General features: G+C 35.7%; 1 protein-coding gene across 1 annotated transcript in view; it reads right to left on the bottom strand.

Moving 5' to 3' along the window:
- The window catches only part of PTPRN2 (protein tyrosine phosphatase receptor type N2), a gene marked incomplete at both ends in the record, with an annotated part of 656,586 nt that overhangs the window by 350,712 nt on the left and 285,645 nt on the right, over positions 1-20,229 (bottom strand). Inside the window, one exon of the mRNA XM_084279942.1 lies at positions 6,690-6,769. Within this exon, the coding sequence (XP_084136068.1) occupies positions 6,690-6,769 (80 nt within the window). The remainder of the gene's footprint in view (positions 1-6,689; positions 6,770-20,229) is intronic.

The raw sequence follows: 20,229 nt of genomic DNA, 5'->3' as shown, positions 1-20,229 counted from the left end.
CAACCATCTAAAAAGAAACAAAGGCCAGGCACAAGTTGAAATGAGCAGAGACAGCAAATCACAGTATTTCGAGCTGACATTAAATGATGTTTCACAGATTTTGTACAAATTCCTCCATGATACCATAAGACATGAGCTATTAAATAAATTATTCTAAATATGCTAAATAAAACTTTCCATAATCTTATTCTCACAGTTGATGATTTCTCATTATTCTGCTGTGCCTTCTCCTAGTCTCCCTTCTCCACATTTATACATTCTTTACACATACACATTACATGTAGCTTTATTATATGAAGGTACGGTTATATTGCACGAAGATAAATAGGAAGACAGTTCTGTCTCCTTTGTTCTCCTGAGAACCTCCTAGAAAACTTTTCTTGCTAATACAGGATAATAATATAGAGCTACTATGTTTCTGTCAACAACGTTGGTTTGGTCAATACTTATTGGCTAGAGAGCTGAGTGAGCCTCTGCAGTGTTCCTAGAAATGAGCAGTCAATTTAAGTTGTGTACCGGATCCTCATCAATTGATTCTCTGATGTTGAGTAAATTATCTTCCTTCTGTGCCTCATTTTGCCAAATTTCAGATCATGAAATAGTTGTGCAACCTTTATAAAGGTATTTAATAAACCTGATTTTTATTATATGTATTTGTATTAGACAGTAAACTGGAAAGATATCACCCTTTGACCAATAAAAAGAGGACTATATTTCATGACTAGAAAAAAATAGAAGAGAATAGTCATATTAACACCTGTAATATTTACAGACTTACATGTGATTTGCCAAACGTTAAAAGGTGTATTTTGACTATACTGAAGGCTAACACAAACAATTGCTGCAAAGAGCTAAAAATTTCATGCAAGATTTAACCAATCATTTGTACTTTCATAGTTAAGGCTTTTAAATTACATTCATAATGGGTACTTCTGGCACTGAATTTATAAGAAAATCAAAATATGTTCATGTCAGAGTCTCAGCCCTTTTTAACAGGGCCCTGACTGGATGTCTGACAACAGTTCGACCAATGTGCTTAAGAAATTGGAACAATAAACAGATTTCTGCAGTGACTGTGTAAGGCAGGTTCCTTACCACAGTTGAAGAAGAGCTTGCAATCAGGTCTTCTAATGCAGGTGGGGTGCTTCACTGTTTGACATGGCTTTGACATCTACATTTCTTTGTCATTCTTCAGAAAATTCTGTATTTCAAGCTTACTAACTACCCAAGGTTATTAAAGGTTTGTAGGGTTTGATGGGAACTAAGAACCTTTGAAACTAGACCACTGATTTTAGGTACTTAACCCTACATATTTTGAAGAGACAATTTTGATGCATAAATACAGCTCAGACCTGCTGAGCAATACAAACATATTGGAAGCAGAATGAGGCATAAAGACTTCCTCACCCACTGAATCCAGGATCACTAATATGACTGACCATTTAGTCATCCAAATTAAGATTAAAACTCTAACATCTTGGACCACTCCAAACCAATCAGATGTCATCGATTTAAATCAGTAGGCAGGTTGAGTTAACTCTAAGGGTTTTAAAGTACCATTGTCATTTCAAAACTGTTTAATGCTAAAAGCTAAGGATCGTGTCTTGTCTGTGTAGAGCTGCCAATTTTGGCAAAAATATTCAGTTTCAATGTCAAAGAGTTTTACTGCAGTATTTGTTGCCATGGATATTTCATCACAGCTGGGCCGTGACCAAAATTTCTAGTTGTCAAGTCTCAAAATTTGTTAAGTTTAAAAATTTAGTAATTTTTCAGTTGTTTAAAACATTCTATATGCATGTCTATATTTGAAATATAAAAACTATATATGTATTGTGTATATATACAATTCTATATAATTTACTATTCATTTTCCCCATACTTTTGAGGAAGTATATTTATTCAAATTGGCTTGTAATACAGTTAAATTTTAATGATAACACAGTATTTTTACATTTTGGGTTTTTTTTTTTTAGCAGAATTAAATTTCAATTAACTCTGAAGAGTTAGAAAGCTGACAGAGAAATCATTTTTAGACAAGGAGGTTATGATTCATCACCCTACTCTCTAAGTCATGATTAATGGTCCCTATTAAACCATACACATTGTGAAGATGTGGGTTTCAACAGCAGGGCAATATAAAAGTGAAAAAAAACAAACAATTAAAAGAAAACAAAACCAAAATAAAATCAATAGTTTAGGTAAAAGGGAAATTTGACAAAAAGAGTTCTTTATAGTCTACTGTAACTTCAAAATTCATAATGGTGTATATCACAATATATCTTAGACAAAAGACCTGCATAGAAGAGATCTTTTAATTCACTAATAACTGTTTATGAACTGCCTCTTGTTGTGCTACCTGCCCCTATCACTTATATGCCTATGTTATACATAAATCTGTTTTCTGGGCCCATTTTTTACACCACCTAAACTGTCGCATTTTAATACAATACCAAAAAAAATGTAAGCATGATTCTAGCCAGCAAAAGGCTGCAGCTACACATAAGCAAATGTTCTCATTTCATATAATCAGTGCAGAAGACTCTCCTCCATCTTTTTCATGTGCACACTATATATGTGATCATTATAGCCACCTGGTGCTAAAATTCTGTTTGGAAACTTTGTATGATTCCTCTATTCTAATTATCAATGTTACCGTACATGTCTTTGTATAAACTGTGCAATTCTGTAGCACTTATAAAGCTGTATGAAAAACTCATTGCTCATTACTATACTGGCTATATTGCAATTTTATATAAATAGAGTTATCTTACTGATAATTGTTCTCTGCTAGATTTCTCCTAACCTTTAAACTGAAAAGAAATGAAATCCACATTCATTTGTCTAAATGATGTCATGTGCCAAGTGTAATTACTCTAGAGCAGGTCATCTATGTCTAGAGAAAGTTTATTTCTTCAAAATGTTGAGATGAAATTACACTGCACCATCGAGCCTGACTTATTAAACAGAAATAGGCCAGAGGACAGCTACTTGATGCAAGATATGCTGTGTATTATGAATGTCAACGTATGCGACACTAGCAAAACATTGGCTGTCCTGCTCTGTAGTCAAAGAGTAAATAAAGGTATTGTTAATGTGAGAAAGCAAGCTGGACACAATTTTAAATTACTTTTTAGTCAGCTTTCCCATATAATTATGTAGCCCTAGAAACTGAAAAAAAAAAAAGAAAAAGTAATCAAACATTTACACGGAATTAGGACTGTGGATTACTGAAGGTTTTACCAACAAGAATGTGGCTGAAGGATTTCAGAGACCCTGGTCACTCCTCACCTGGGTCTCATGCACACCAAGAACAGATTTCAAACTCCAAAAAACCACAGGAAAGTATTTTGTATTATCATACTTCTTCATCATCATTTTTTAGTAGATATTCTAGGTCATGTTCGCATAGTTCCTAGAGTCCCATGCTTTCTCCAAACTGCACAAACTCCCCAGAGGACGATGGAAAACTTCCCTCTATGTAAACCATTTATCCATTTTGGCTACAAAAGTATGTATGACAGGAATAAGGAGATCAAACTGCTGCACAGAAACTCTTCAAGTGGATATTGGTGAGATGTGCGTGTCCATATCAACTGCAGAAATAGATTCCTTTTGCAAATCTGGATAATTTACATTCCCATAATTACTATGGCATCTGATTACCTCTGTTTCTAAATTCTTTTCATTTCTAAGAATGTGATGGACAGTGAAATTCTTCTGTCAGTTTGGTGTGCTCATTTTCTATAAACAAGATCTTCTTTCCGAGTTCCAGGATGGATGTCAATTTACCTAATAGCAGTACACCATGGAGCAACAGATTTACCTGTGTCTGCCCTGGATGTATGCAGTGAATCATTCTGCTTTTATTTCTTTTGGTAAATTAAGTTTTTGGAATGCTTTACTTCAAGACACTGTTGACTTTTAAAATTTCCAATTATAACTAAAGCCTGAAAAAAACCTTCTTATGTAAGTATATACTGCTGTTGATCTTTAACTGACTTTATTTTTGGCTTTAGAGATTTGCAAGTAAGAAGTTTGCTTAAAATAAGTGAACTGATTAGCAAGAACATTGACAAGCTACTGCAACCTTATTGGTTAAAAAAGGAAAATGCAATGCTTTTAAATTTAAAATATTTGATGGCTAGATAGAACTGTTTTTTGTTTTTTTTTTGTAAAAGGCAAACACGAGGTTTAGCTATGACAATACTATGGCCACAGTGACATAATGAGAGAGGATGATATGAGAGTCCAACAAGCCTCTTTCTGCAGCCATCAAAACTGGAAAATTTTAATGTACTAAACAAACAGAAGTTAGGAAATGACTGGGATATGAATATACAGTGTAGATAAAAATGTAATGAAAAAGATTAGTTTAAGCTGGTGAATCTGTAGAACTTCCTCTCAGGTGACTTTTTTTGTGCCCAGAACCCTCCTAATTTGTCAGAAATATTTATGTCAAGGAAGTTGAAAGCAACTGCTTTGATCCCAGTGGTAAGAAAACCCCCTAATGTTACTTCTTGGTTTTGCTGAAATAAACTAGCCACAGCATTTACACATTTCAGAGTAAATTGCCAGGAAGAGGCCAAGGCTCACCAGGAACCTCCTGTTTTCTATGGACTTACTGGTGCTATTTCAGGTGATCTTGATTCCGCGACCTTGTAAATTTTTGAACACATGTACACAACAGGTGTAGCTGCAAACTGCATACTGATTTATCTTGAACCGGCCTTCTGCCAGTTTCATCTGTTCTTGCATTGTAAGAGATTCTGTCCACATTTTGTATCACTCTGGATTTAACAGGCTTTTTCATATATACTCATGTTTTGCTTTTTTCCAAAATAAAGATTCCTGTCGTATTTCACCACTTCTTATATGGAAAATATTCCATACCTCCAGTCATGTATTCTGCCTTTCCCTGAATATTTTCATTTCAAATGGAGTTTCTGACATTTCTGAGGTATGAGAAGCAGAATCGTATCGTGCATTTAAATACAGGTAAGGGATAGATTTATGGAGGGACAAATGGTATTGTTCTGTTTCCTGTTCCTTTCTGAGTAATTCTTAAAAAATTTGTCTTTGTTCAACTGGTAATGGAGACTGAGTTGCTATTTTCATTAAATTACCTGTTACTACACTAAGTTCTTGCTCCAGAGTGGTAGCAGTCTATTTACACCTATAACTTTATATGTTGAGCTATTTTTTTATCCATATGCATTTTACACTAATTGACGATAAATTTAGTCTGTCATTTTGAGTCCAGTCACTCAGTCTGCTAGGGTTTTAAACATTTCTAAGTTCAACTTTCAACTTTAATGCTGTGAATAATTTAGAATTATTAGCAGACTTTGTCATTACACTGTTCAATCTCTTTCCAGCACATTTATACATATGTTGAATACCACAGTCACAACAGAGTTCCTTGTACTTTTTTACTATCTCTAGCCTTCTAGCAAAACTAATAATTTATTCCTAATCTCTGTTTCTTGTCTCTTAACTGATTACTGATCCACCATTTTCATGTTCTGTATTCCACATTCTAAGAAATGCTTAGTTTCCTTGGAAACTTCTGGCAAAATACCATATCTAAGTCTTCGGCAACCCAGGCAGGTTCTACTAGCTGCATCATGTTTGTTGATCTCTTCAGAGAGATTCAACAGGTTTAAAGACGAGGCATTGCTATAAGAAAAAGCTGCATTAGTTTTTCCTGGGTAAATTATACACATTCAGATGTGCCATAATTCTATAATTACTTTTTTGTAATTCCCTTATTTTGAGAATATGCATTTTTGTCATGTTAAACCCTTTTAAGAAAAAAAAAATATCCTGTTTGCTACTCTAATCACCAGTTAACAAGACCCATATCCAATTGGTCCTGAAAGGAAAGTTCTGGCATGGGAACTACCCTAGTTCTTTCTATCACTAAATTCATCCATGGTGAAGCAAAAGGAGAAGTTAATGGGCAGTTCTGGGGTCCCAATGTTTAAGTAAATAATTTTTTCCTTCTATTTTCAAGCAGTATTGCCATTTATTTACTTGTAATATTTAAACCCTATCAACTGGGTAACTTGGGAGCAAATGAGTTATCAGTTTGGTCACTTTGAAGAAATTATTTCTTCCAGTCAGCAACTCCATAATAGAGTTGTTAGCCAAGTCAACAAGAAGCCAACTGGAGCCCTTGGAACAGAGCTACTTAGAGGCAATTTTAGCTCCAGAAATATAATGTTTATTCTCAAGACTGGCTTGTAACTTAAAGTTTCCAAGCAGCATACCAACAAAGGTATATTTCTACCATCTTTTGATCCAGTAACTAGAGGTAACATGCAATAACATTTTTGTTCCCTGACAAAAAGTATTGGAAAAGCAAAGGTAAAATGTCCTAATTTCCAACCAACCAACCTGTCTTCATGAGTTCATGACAACACCGAAGAGTTTTTCACCATGTTAGAACTTGACTCCAAGTCTCTTTAATCTATTTCCTTGACAAACAAAGGCAGCTCAGGCAGTTTTAATTGACTCAGAGATCTTACTCTTCAACTGTCCACATGCGCCACTTACCTCTTTACTGTCTCCTTCCTTAAATGTCAGTCTTCTGGCACAATGGGCTGCCTCTGTGCTTTTTGTAGTGCTAGTGCCTACTAAGTGGGTGGGTAGGAGGTCACAGTTTGGGAATGGAGGACAAGGACTCTTACCTGCTGCTTTGGCAACATCTGCAGTTGAAACGTTTTGGAGGTTTGAGTGCACTCTGAAGGTCACAGCTGGTCCCAGCACGCTGGAAGAGATTATTAAAAACCGTAAGGTTCATAATCAGGAGACATGGCATAATACTGCTTATCAAAATAGGTTTTTAAGGAGAAACTATTAAGACACCATTTAGCTCTCTTCCTTTTGCTTCATTAGCTACATTTGCATATATTTTTATATCTCTGGTGGTTTCTTGTGTGTATCTTCTGCCTGTCTGAAAGAATTTCAATGACATTAACTAAACTTCAGAACACTCCTGTAAATACTGTTCCTACTATGAAAATTGTAAAACAGAGACAATGAAATTGTTATTCTCCAAATACAGCATAAAACATCACTGGAAATCAGCATCTAAAGAAGATTACATATAGTTTCAAATTTTATATGCCTAACATCAATACAAGCTTAGTCCTGTTGTTGTAACTGTAAGTCAGAGGAACAAAAAAGAAACTCAAAATATTTATCTGGGTCAATTCCACAGGAACATGTGTGCAGAAAAGATTTTGGACATATTTGATCCAATGTCTGATTTTGACTCGAAAGTATTTATCTTTTAGCAACAGCAGTAATCACTTGTTTGAATAACTTATGAAGGGAAATGATTGACTCTATGGTGACCTTTTTGGATGTAGTCTGATGGGTTTTTATGGTATTAAGATCTATGAGGGATTTCCAGAAGAAGGTACCGATTATCCAGCTGAAGAGTGCAGAGGATTTCACACATTTTTTTTATTGTGCATTTTTAAAGAAAAATAAATCCATATATGTAGTGTTGCCTTAATTCTCCACCACTGCAACAATATTCTCCAGCCCCTGCTATAATAATTACTGGAATAAAGAAATTTCACTTCAGATATCCTTAAAGCAATACTAAAATACATATATATGGAAAGTATAAGAAAAAAACACACACAAAAATACAATAAATGTCTTTTTTGAAAAAAAGTTACAGGTAACAAGACTGTAGAAACGAAGTGATAATTTACAGAGCAGAAGAGTGCAATGGCTCAGCAAAGACAAAAATTGGCATTATTACAAAATACTTACATAAATTTACTTACATACTATGTAAGTTCCTAAGCTTTTATTGCTCATATAATCAGTGAAAAGAATTACATTTATACTTTTAATAACAACCCTGCTTAACTGTTGAAGTACATTGGAACCATATGTGTAACATGCTTTGACCTCTTACAGTCGTGGTTTATGAGAGAAGGAAGTCTGAAAAATTGCTGCATAAAAGAAAGAACTTGAAAAATATTTTTGTTGCTGGGCTTGAAATGAAGCCTTAAATTATTCCTTTACTAACATGTTAATATTTTGCATTTATACAACAGAGAGCACTTAATGAAGTGTTTGTAAATGCATCACATATATCCTAGACAGAAATACCTTTAGACCTTTTTCCATTTCAGGAAGAAAAAAACTATTATTAACCATAAGAATTTGCTTTGATGTCACAAAGGGAATCACAGTAAAACTAAGAAGCATCCTTTCAGTCTCCTACTAGCAAAGCGTGCACTGTTCACATTCCATTCTGTAGTTAATAGTAACTGTCATTAATCAATCATTTTTCTCTAAATAATCTTTGGAGACAACTGGGACCAACCCAGTACAAAGCTGTACCGTGACAAGGATAGGGGGAAAAAACTTCAGATATTACCCCCAAATCTACACTGCATGTTCCATTACAGCTGAGAACGTGGAACCAATGCAAACTTTCAAGCACAATGTAGTTAGGCTTCAACTTTATCAGCAAAGGCATAGAAAATGCTCTCCCCCTCTACCCTTCACTGAAGTTTTTGCTTCCATATCTGGCCCAGAGGTCACTCCCACTTCAGTTGTCCTCCTGTCCCACTCACTGCAGCTATGAACTTCATGGCATCATTTCAGTGATCCAGCCTGGGTAGTGAGAGGCAGGGATTTTGGAGTAGTGAGCCTGACAGGGACCATCACACCATTCTCTAGTGACTCCACCTGGACAATCCAGGAACACGACAGGATCGCAGTCGTGCCTGTGTATGAATTGCCCCAAGCACTGTCATTTCTCCTCATGGCTGAAGAGACAATGTAGGGAAACAAAAAGGAATCATAGAATCATCAAGGTTGGAAAAGACCTTTGAGATCAAGTCCAACTGTCAGCCCTACACAACTATAGGGCTCTAAAAAAAGGGTGGGAAAAAATACTTCCTCCTGGAATTGGGATGACGCTGGGTTAGCACCATTCTTTTACAGGAAAGAAGATATCTCAGAATCATTTAAAACATCCACTCATATATTGCTATGCGGGATATTGTTTTTCTCTGCTGGAGCAGCTGAATGCTTGAACATGAGGAATCACCCAAGCACCACAGAAGCATGGCTTCACTAGGAGTATCTACAAAACACAGAAAATACAGCAGCTCTCATAACAACTTTTTGCATATTGGTATTCTGCTGTTTATTTAAAAGCAAACAAAAGACCTTGAGATTACTTGGTCAAAATTGCATTTCTGCGGGATGTTTTGGGAACTGACTGCTCCAGGAGCTCATAAAATGAGATTTTTCTCATGGGGGGCTTCTGGCAAAAGCACTCAATAAATAAACATTTCAATAACAATAGATGCCCTTTGGGGAATTCCTCGCTGTTCATTATGTGTTGGACGGGAACATTTAAACAAAACCAGTCATTATTTGACTGCAAAATATTTTTTAAAAGACTTTTTAAACAAGAGGGCAAGCAGACTGATAAGAGGTTCTGAGATGTATAAAATCCATGACACTTCCTGACCAGGAACTTTACATTAGATAGATAGATGAGACTGCTTTTGGTGTGTGTGTGTGTGCAGCTGTCAAACCCTCCGAAGCTTAGCTAATATTAATGGCAATTGTCTTTACATCACTCTAGATATGGAGGCTCGCTGGAGTGCACACAACTGTTTATGAGCTGATGAATTGCAAACAAACCGTTCCCACGGAGCAGGGCGGGTGCTGCCGGTTAGCGGAGGCATCCCTCCCGGCTGGCAGGTGACATCACGCCAGCGCTCAGCCCAGCCAGCTGCGTAGGTAAAAAGCGATCAGCAATGTAAACCGCGATGCCCAGGCTGAAATGTAAACTACACCTGCTGCAACCAGGATTAAGTACATTAGGTTGTAGCACTTTTAATCTAGAAAGACAATATTTTCTATCATATTTTCTGTTTATTCCCCCCCACCACCACCAACAACTGTACTACAGTTACACCTATGTAAATCTGTGGTTGATTCTTCTGACACAAGTGAACTTACACCCGCCTAAATGAGAAGATTGTGAGTTTTAAAAGGCATCTGGACTACACTATTATAATCACACTTAGCCTTTTTTTTCCTATTACTCTGTTATGATTTTTTTTTGAATCAAGGTAAGCAGGTCTGGCTTCAAGGCTAATAAACAGTGACTTCTCCCCACGCAAAATATAATGTCTGTTGCAATGACCTGCTAAATTTATTACTTGAAATTTACTGACTAATTACCCCCTCTGTTGGCTGTCACAACTTCTGCTTTTTTTTTAATTTCAATAACGTTGCCTTCAGCCATAATAGGTTTTTTTTAACAAAGACATTCAAAGCATATTGCAAATTGTCACCCTTATGTGCTGTTGTCTTATATTCTGTTTACTAGAGATGAAATAATTACAGTGTTTATACCAAAATGACTTGAAGGTTGATTGCTGATTTAATAATATCCCCTCCCCTTGGGTTTATATTTCCCATCTGAAGGTGGGAGGGTGCACAACATGCACAGAAACAAACAATATTCTTTGTGTAAAATAGAAGTATATCCTTTCATTAATTGTTTTACTGACTAACAACATTCTTATTATATTTTGCCTGTCAACAAATGAATGATCTGAATAACAGAGCTGGAGCATGATCAATATGGCAAGGTCCATATCACTTTCAAGCCGTAGGTTATAATTATATTTATGAATGACAGGATTTAAATCTCCATAAATTATGCACCAAGCTTTGCATGCCTGTTCTTCTCCCTCATGTGTGTACACTTCAGTATTACAATATTGTACAGGTTTGCTGTGAAATACAGTCACAGTCTATCATACCCCCTAGTGGAAACGGATTTGAGAACAAGTGCCAACGTGGCAATGTGTGTTTCTGAAGAGGAGACATAGAGCTGATGCCAGATGGAAATGAGTTGAGGTTGCATCACATTTGAAAAAAAAAAATACAGGCAGGGTGCAATTTCTCAAGATAGGAGGAAGATGAGGAGATTAGGATTGGATATTTCCATCATTAAACATTCCCTTAATGACCCTATTTCGTACAACAGAGCTTGCCTTAATAAAGCTTAGATTTGAAATTGGAGTCACCACTTGTCTATACGTTCATTTCAAAATCCTTTAATCTCTGGAGGTTAAGAAAAGCAATTAGTAACGCTCCAGAGGATTGTGCAAAGTAAATTTTATAGCAGCGAAGGTAATTGTCTCAGGAAATGTTTGGTGGGCTTGAACTAATGACTTGCAATGTGTACACATTTCTGAGCTTACTGTGTTTAGGAATTTGAAGCTTATGTCCATTGTTTATATTGCACTGATGACTCCTTTTCTCCTTCTCGATTCTGAAAAATGCTCATCCCACTGTAAATGTGTTATATATTATTTACATATATATATATACAGTAAGTATATAAACATACTTATGTGAAATCAAATTAATTGGAAAAAGCACATGATTATAAGAGATGTTTTTGTCATACAGTATGTCTATATGACATGATTCACAGAGCAAAGCAAGGGCAGAAAATTGCAGCTGGTCATTGTCATATAATACATAAATGGACTAAAAAGTGTATACTGGCTATTTCATTCTCCTTCTGGTACTCAGACCAGCTGTAAACCCATGGAGCCCTTGGTTGGCTTAACCATTTTTGAAAAGAAATGTTAACCAAATTTTATTTTGCTAAGCATTTTGCAATACTGTATTTATATTACCTAAGTCGGTACCTGACTAAACTTCAAAGATTCAGGGAATCTGTGAAGGATATATTGTGCTGACCTACTACAAAATAACTTCCCTGAACTGTTGAGTAGAGAATATTGATCATCACCCAAACTTAATACTAAAAAGGCAAACATCTTTCACTCTTTTAATAACTTTACTGTTCAAAGATTTGCTTCATTTTGCACCTGAACTGAACAAATGTCAGTGTAGAGCTGGATGTATTCTCACATTTCTATTGACAGATAGGTGCTTACAGCCAGTGATCAATGAAAAAATCTTTTCTCTGTTTTAGCAAATTGAGCTTCCTGAGTCCTTCTCTGGAAACTCTTAACATGCACCTGAAACAGCAGATTGACAAGCTCTGTGCCATGACACGCTGCAATACAACCAAAAATACATTTTCTATTCATATTTACATCCTTCATATGCATCAAGCTTGAACTGTTTGTTTGCAATGTCGCCTACAGATGATGTGGTCCTGTACTAAAATATCTAGCTACTGTGGAGTAAGGGACAGATTTGTTGTACTAACATCATACCTTGACAATGGTCAAGTACTAAAGATGAAAAAGCAAAATCTCTGCTAAGGACATTAACCACTGTGCCCACCAGTTAGTGGCTGATTTTATATCACTGCTTTGCATTTCATTAGCATACAGACAGCTGAGGTGTAGCAGATAGACCACAAAGATAAAATAGATTGAAAGCTTTGGATCAAGCACATCTTCCAAATGTAACTATATGGAAACAGAAATAAGGCCTGGATTTGATGGCTGCAACTAAGACTTACCTCTGCAAGCTGCATCTACGGTCTTGATAAATCAGGTAATTATTTGGACACCTTGTAGTGCCCTCTTCCCCCAATCCGTCCCCCCCAAAATGATCAGTGCTGCAGAGTAACTTCATGGAGCATCGTTTCAGGGGCAGAGGAGAGGGCACAGCACTCCAAGCATTCTGATTGACGCACTGCTGTCATCAGAATAATTTCAAGAGTAAAGTCACAGGAGAGGGATGATTATTGCAAAAGGAATGTGTTCCAAAAACAGGCGTCCATGTGTGGTAGGTCTCTGATACTAACCTATACTAAATTATGGACTTTTAATTCTTTTACATTTATGATTAATTTTATATTAATCATTTAATCTATATGCATCAAAATTGTGTTAAGTACACTGATGCTAATTTACAGTGCAAAAGACTATGTTAAAGATTTTACAACTCGCTTCATCTCAGGTGAAGATTATTTTCCTAAGCCTACAATTTAAATGATTTAAAAAACAGACAGTGCTCAATTTAGAGACTGATGCTACACTCAGTTTGTCCTATTTTTATTCTTCACCAAATGCAACTTCTGATTATTACTCAATATCTATGAATAATTTGCAGAGTTTAAAAATAATTTTTCTATTAATCTGTCACAAGCCATGAAACTTGACATTTTCACCATGCTGAGTACATGAAAGTTGCCAGCTTTGCCTGCCATGCAAATAAGGTTCTTAATTACAGTATTTAAAAGAACAAACCATACAAGTGCTATATTTTTTTAACAGCAAAAGAGTGTTTGGACTCTGAGAGAGTGGGAAAATGGTCTCGAAATGCTGCTTAAATGTATAGTGATTTTTCTTTCACTCCACAAAGATTAAGATAAAGGGTAAAAAAGACCTGTCATTTAAAAAAATATAAATTCTATTTTATTTATATTTCCATTCTTCTTCTTTATACTTTTTCATAGTCTGCCTGATACACAAAGAGCAGACAGTTGTATTTTTTAGCCAGGAAGCATTCAATGCATTTTACCAACTGCAGGTCTACTTACCCTCAGCACACCTGTGCTCTGAATGGTGTCTGTTGAAATCATGTGTAAATTTGTCTACTGGGATGACAGTAAACTTATGTTTAGTTTGTCCAAGTGACATTTAATAATTCATTAAGAGCATGAATCATGTTAGGACATTTGCAGAAGCAAAGGTTCAGCATGCTCATAGATTTGATAGGATCCAGGACACAAATTCCTTTGATGAGGATTCGGCAGCACAACCAAAGACCAAAAACCCCAAACTTTGCTACACCCTCAGTTAAATAGCTACAAAGCTCTTCTGCTTGCTTGCTGTCTTCAGAACCTGTTGACTTCTTTAGCTCTGAGAGATCAACTAGATTTGTTCTTGAGGTTCCCTTGCAAGCTGTGAGGTAGACAATTGCTTCACAAAGTAGGCACTGCAATTGGAATTTATTGGGCTCTTTCAGTCACACCTATGGTTGTATGTTTGCTTTGGCTGCCTTTACAGCTTCTAAGGAATACAAACCCTTCCACAGCCAGGCCAAGGTGCAGCTCATAGGCCTGGATATACAATATTTACTGTATAGGGTGTCAAAAAATATGCAGAAGAATGATTTATCTTTTTCAGCAGAGTCAGCAGGTAATATTCATGCAATCCAACCATCAATCCAGGTAGTGGAGAGGAAAAAAGTGTGTGTTTCTGTATGTAGGAGAATCAGGTAGTCAAGGGCAAGAAGGATCAAGAAATACATGGACATAAGATTATTTGAGTGTATTTCTTATAGAGGGAGTGTTCTTTTAAACAATTCTCTATATGATAATGTTTTTCCATTTCTCGTATTAGTAATTATTAGGCTAAAGAGTCCAGAGGAGAGCCATGAGGATGATCAAAGGAGTGGGAAGCCTGCCTTATGAGGAAATGCTGAGAGAACTGAGCTTGTCCAACCTTGAGAAAAGAAGGCTCATGTTCTAGTACTTAAAGGGTGGCCAGAAAAATGATGGAGACTCCCCTTTTACAAGGAGTCACGTGGAAGGGACAAGGGGTGCAAGTTACTCATGAGGAAATTCTGATTGGATACAAGAGGAAACATTTTTCACAATGAGAACAATCAGCCATTGGTATGGTCTCCCCAAGGCAGGTGGATTCCCCAACACTGGACACTTTAAAGATTCAGCTGGATGAGGTGCTAGAGCATCTTGCCTACGACAGAGCTTTTGTCTAGGGAGAGCTTTTGCCAGGAAAGGTTGGATCAGATGATCCTTGAGGTCCCTTCCAACCTGGTATCCTATGATACTATGATTCTAATTGTGGACCAAGCTTTAGCTTAAAAGTGAGAATCACAGTTCTCTCTTTCTGTTCTCATATCTGTTACCAAAGTCTGTACCATCTCAGGGAAAATCAAGCAAACTGTCTCAAGTTTAAATTTACCCATCTGCAGAAAGAAAATTAGTACCTGTTAATAATATGCAAAATGTTATATTTATGTAATGTAATGGCACATATTCAGCAACTTGCTTGAAACAAGGAGTATATCCTGCCTACCCTACAATGTTATGAACTTTATTTTTAAAAAGGAATATGATGGCATTCTCAGTCACACAGAAGGATGAGTAGTAGAGAAATAAGAAATTAAGATACATAAACTTCAGAAGCTCACTTATCTATAAAAACTTTCTCTGGAGTAGGGATCTATGAGTACATGGAAAGGTATCTACAACACTAGATTTCATCCTGCTTTCGATTACAGAGGTGAAAATCCTCTGATTTAATGAGATGAAATGTTGTAATGGAAAGCCAAACTTTGTACATTTTTATTTATAAGAGTCTTCCTAGATTTTTATGGTCTTTCTGTTTTGTCACCTAGAATTCATAAAATGCTGCAGGCCAAAATCCTTCTTGTTATTTGAATATATTTTTATACTTTTCTAGCAGGAAAGCTACAGTGGAGAAGGCAAAATGATCTTGGTTATATGCACATTTATTAAAGAAAAGCACACAAAATATATTGTACCTCAGGGGAAAAAGCCACAAGACTAATGTAATGCTAAGGTTGAGAAATCACTCATTTTTAAGTAAAGGAATGCATAGTTGAAACTTCCACCTTATTTTTGTTTCCTTATCCTCATTCCTTTAAAAATTGATGTATCTTTATATTATAAATTAGTTGTCAAATAAGACAATGTGTACCAGAAAACTCGATGTAATTTCTTATAAAAGTCTGCATGCAATGAGCTACAGCAGTACATTTTTCAGGCAATTTGTTTTCCAGAGTCATTAAATCTGTGGAAGAAGTCAAGTTTGAATAAAAGTGGTTCCATTATTTCTGAGTTATGCTTTTATAACATTTTAAACAAGATTATGCCAAATAGCCTTAGTCTGTTGGTTTGCTATTTAAAATCAAAGAACAGATGACAAATACCGCTCAACTTTTTTGAGAGGTATATCTCTTTATTAAGACCAAGCATAGCACAGTTCAAATTGAAATGAAAATATTTGTTAATTTCTTGACAATAATTGGAATGGAAATAAAAATTCAACCTATTGTTAGTTTATGCTAAAGCACCTTAAGGAGTGCAGGATGGACTGTAGGTTTTTTCATGAGTACAATATTAAAACATTCCTCTCAGTAAATCAGAATGGCAGAGATGGCAGAATCCAGAATATGCCAATCAAGGAAAAAAATTTGCAAGAATATTAGTCTACAGGCATTCAACAGGCAACAGAAGAAAAGATTTATCACACCAAAGAAAGGAATCATGAAGAATCTGTACAGCAGAGTGAAGTTAGCAGATACAAACCTAAGAAGACACTGTGCTACCTGTCCCACTACTGCTCAGTGGTTAAATAATCCTTGCTCACACTATCCTGCCTCTCAAGCTACCAATAATTTTCTGAGATGTTCACATTTAGAGCATACATATACCACATGTCATAATCCATCAGCATGATGAAGTGAAAATACCAAGTACTGTTCCAGTGTTTAGGTTCTGGATGACTGAATATGATTAACTGGCTGATTGAGTTTTTCAGGTGCTAGAAAAATAACATGACAAACAATGAACAAAACCTATATAGCATGATTAGGACACTACAGCCAATGCACATGTTCATAATAGGTGAGGCTGGGAGCTCCACTCATCAGTCTGCCTGCCCAACACTTCCGATTTGAACACATTTAAAAGCTCCCAACTTTCACCACTTGGTTTGATTTTCAGACATCTTCCTCAGTTCAAGTTCTTTTCACTGGGATGGTTGGCTGGCTTTTCAAATTGTATTTATTCCAGCCCAACCGTTTCAGTCCTTTCTAAGAGCACGGATAATGATCAGTACTTTTTGGTCATCCAAGGCCTTTCCTTTGAAAAGGAGGTGGAAAGTCTGTCTAACCCCACTACTTGGAAAAAGAGATTAGAAGTATGGCAAGAATATACTTGTAGCTGTCTTCATGATAAGACTTCCATATTCAAGCTTTTGTTAGCTCACTGTTTACATAAAAATATAAATAAAAACAGTTGACACTAAGAACCTATTAAAATAGGAAAAATCAATCTTGATTTACCTCTGTATCTAGATACACAGTCTTTTTTTTTTTTTTAACAGACCAAGTAGCACTGTCTAAACTGAGAGATGATCTCTGAGCACTCCATATGCTGTAGGCTCTATATGGTCATAATAGTAGCTCATAGCTCAAATGAGTTAAGTATGTCACTTCTAGTTAATCAAGCATTTTGATAGAAGACCATCACAGAAAAAAAACCCAAAACAAACAACCAAATCAAAGCAAAACAAAACCAATAGGAAATGGGGTTTCTGACCTCAAAGCAGGATTTGAATAATGTGCAATAAATAAATTCTGAAGTCACACATTGAACAAGAATAAAATGAAATACTGAAGAGCTGCTCATTTACTATTTTATTTCCTGCATATGGAATAAGACAGTGGAATGTAGAAAAATACTTAGATATGATCAAATATTTCAAGATTATATCATAATTAGTCTTTACTGATTTTTTTATTGATACTTTTGGTCAGCTGAACAAATGAAAAATAACTAGGAAAATAATGGCTTGAGTTCAGCCTCAAAGTCAATGTTTTGTTTATTCTTATCACCCAAATAAAAGCATTTTCCCTTAAGTGAAACTTGGCTAGATTTTGAAACTAGCCATTACTTTGAACTCTAAAATTATAGTATTTTATTTTCAAATGTCAAACCGCACTGCTGATGCCTCTACAAATTTTGAAAAGTATTTTTCAGCTGAAGCCTATACACAGTTTCCATACATACTTTCAGTTGAACTAAATTTTCATTTTTCATACAATAAACTATACAAGGAAAACACTGAAATCACTTCTAGTCTCGGTTTGGCTAGGAACAGTAGTCAGGTGAAAGCTGGAAAACCAACCCAAGACCTGTGAGTTTGAAATTTAGACTCTGAAAGACCAGTGATTTTAATTTTGCTTTGGATGTACAATATAGATGCAATCAATAGTACGTGGTAAGGGAATATTGGTTACGTTTTATGGCTTTGTGATCCAGGGCATTACACTAAGTAATCAGAATGAGCTTTTTAAACTTGCAAAATCTATTTATATTACCATTTGAGATTTACCATAAGTATCCTCTTCACCCCTAACATTATATATATATATATTGTATATATATATATATAAAAAATAAGCTTATGTAGGCAATTATTGTTACACTTCAAAACAATGGCAGATAGAATTTAATGCCATTTTATGGAATGAATATAAAGTGCTCTGCTACCAGTTTATCCACTGAAAAACTGGATATCAAAATGGGCATGCTTGTTGCTCAAGTTATCACATCTGAAAGGATAATTCTTTGAGTATAGAGTTAAGTATGTTAGAAGGTAAAAATGACAAAAATTTACATTAAGATGAACAGTTGGATGAAACTAAAGCAGTAGAGAAACATCTGGGAAAAAGAAACCTAGAGGAAAAGATCTGAAATGAAAAAAAATCAGTGCTACTGCAGCATCCATCAGAATATTCAGCCAAAAATCTCACTCCTAACTGGCGGCTGAGAATGGTAGGGTATGCATCTTGAAATACTACGAAATCAAAATAATCTGTTTTCTTTCCACGCACAGGTATTCAGCTAAGACTAGAGCTATAAATTGTCCCTTAGCAAAGTTCTCAGGAAATACCCCATGAAGGAGAACATTCAATACAAAATCAGCAATAACTCATATTCTCATCAGAAACCAAGTCAGTCATACATGTTCTACTTCAATGGCTTTGACTATAGCATCTGAGTGTCCTTTACAACTACTCTTATAGTTTAGCTTACAGATTTTTGGGTTTTTATTATATTTGGATGCTTCTTGATCATCTCTTTTGTTTCTAAGTTGGCTCTATAATGTGTGAAGAACTGTAATTACACTAGGAAGGTCAATGTTGCAGATTGTAGAGTGGTAATATTATTATTTTTTAAGAAATACAAACTTTCCTAATACTACCACCCATCTGACTTCAATCCATGATACCAGTCCAACAATCAATCACCAGGGGCATTGGACACCCATAATTAGATTATAAAATCATAACTACAGTCATTTTACGTCTGCTGGTATAATTACATCAGCATGCTAATATCCTTTTAATGGTCTCTAATGATGTAATAAGAAATAATGGAATTTATTTGACAGCTACATAACCATTAACAAAACATATTAAGCATAACTATTACTTCCATAAAGATTCAGGCTGTGTCCAAAAGTGACAGCTAACATGCTGGATCTCTTCTTCAACATTGAAATATTTCTAATTATGAATTCCCCAAATCTATTCCCACTCATCTGCTTCACAGGGTGAGCAAAGTTTATGTCAATGCAAACTTGACAACAAACGAACTGCAGAAGTGGGCTGAGTACTCTGGGATCCAAGCCTGAGGCTACAGTGTGAATTGCAGGCCATCGGTTAAAGTTGGCAGGATTGTGAATGAGAAAAGATAAAATAAGCTGATTACTACCATGCATCAACTAATCAAGAACTTACACCGGAATTGGTAGGATTCCACGGCAAAAGCAATTGCTCAATTACAAAACAACAAAGCGCATGGAAAAAATAATATAGCGAAGAACAAAAGATATTTACAGACAAAACTAACTAAATGTAGTGATATATTTGTGAAGCAGTCTTTTTAGATTTTTTTTTTTTTGGAGGACAGGAAACAACAGAATTTAAAGAACTTTAGAAGACCTCACCACTCACTGGCTCTCCTCAGTTCTTACGCAATTCCTATTGAATTCGGTGGCTTTGTCTATACTGTCAAATTAGCCCTACGAATCTCATTAACATGTCTTTAATCTGAAATCTTTTCAACAGTATAAAACATTCAGGCCTGCATTGCTACTTTCTTACCATTCAGAATTCATGTTAGGGGGAAAGAGAGAACTGAGAATTTTACACCAACCTAATACTCAGGTCAGAGTTCAAAGTAGACTTTTTAAAACAATGAATCCGTAAGAAAAGGAGTACTTTGAGTTGCCAGTAAAATATAACAATATAAATCACCCATCGTGCCTCGGGCCAAGCAAAAAGCGCATTTCCTGACAGGTCTTGTTCTCAGACTCTGATATGTCAATAGTGGATTAAGAATACCCACAGTATCAATTCTTTCCTGAAACTTTTCTCCTAGATGGCCCTCAGATGCTAAGCAGAGCCTTCAACTTCATACAGTTTTCTAATAAAAGCTGCGTAGAGATGACA

The sequence above is a fragment of the Gallinula chloropus genome (assembly GCF_964237585.1).
Source record: "Gallinula chloropus genome assembly, chromosome: 2".
In the NCBI taxonomy this organism is placed as follows: domain Eukaryota; kingdom Metazoa; phylum Chordata; class Aves; order Gruiformes; family Rallidae; genus Gallinula; species Gallinula chloropus.
The sequence above is the reverse complement of the archived record's forward strand: the minus strand, read 5'-3'. Positions and strand labels throughout refer to the sequence as shown.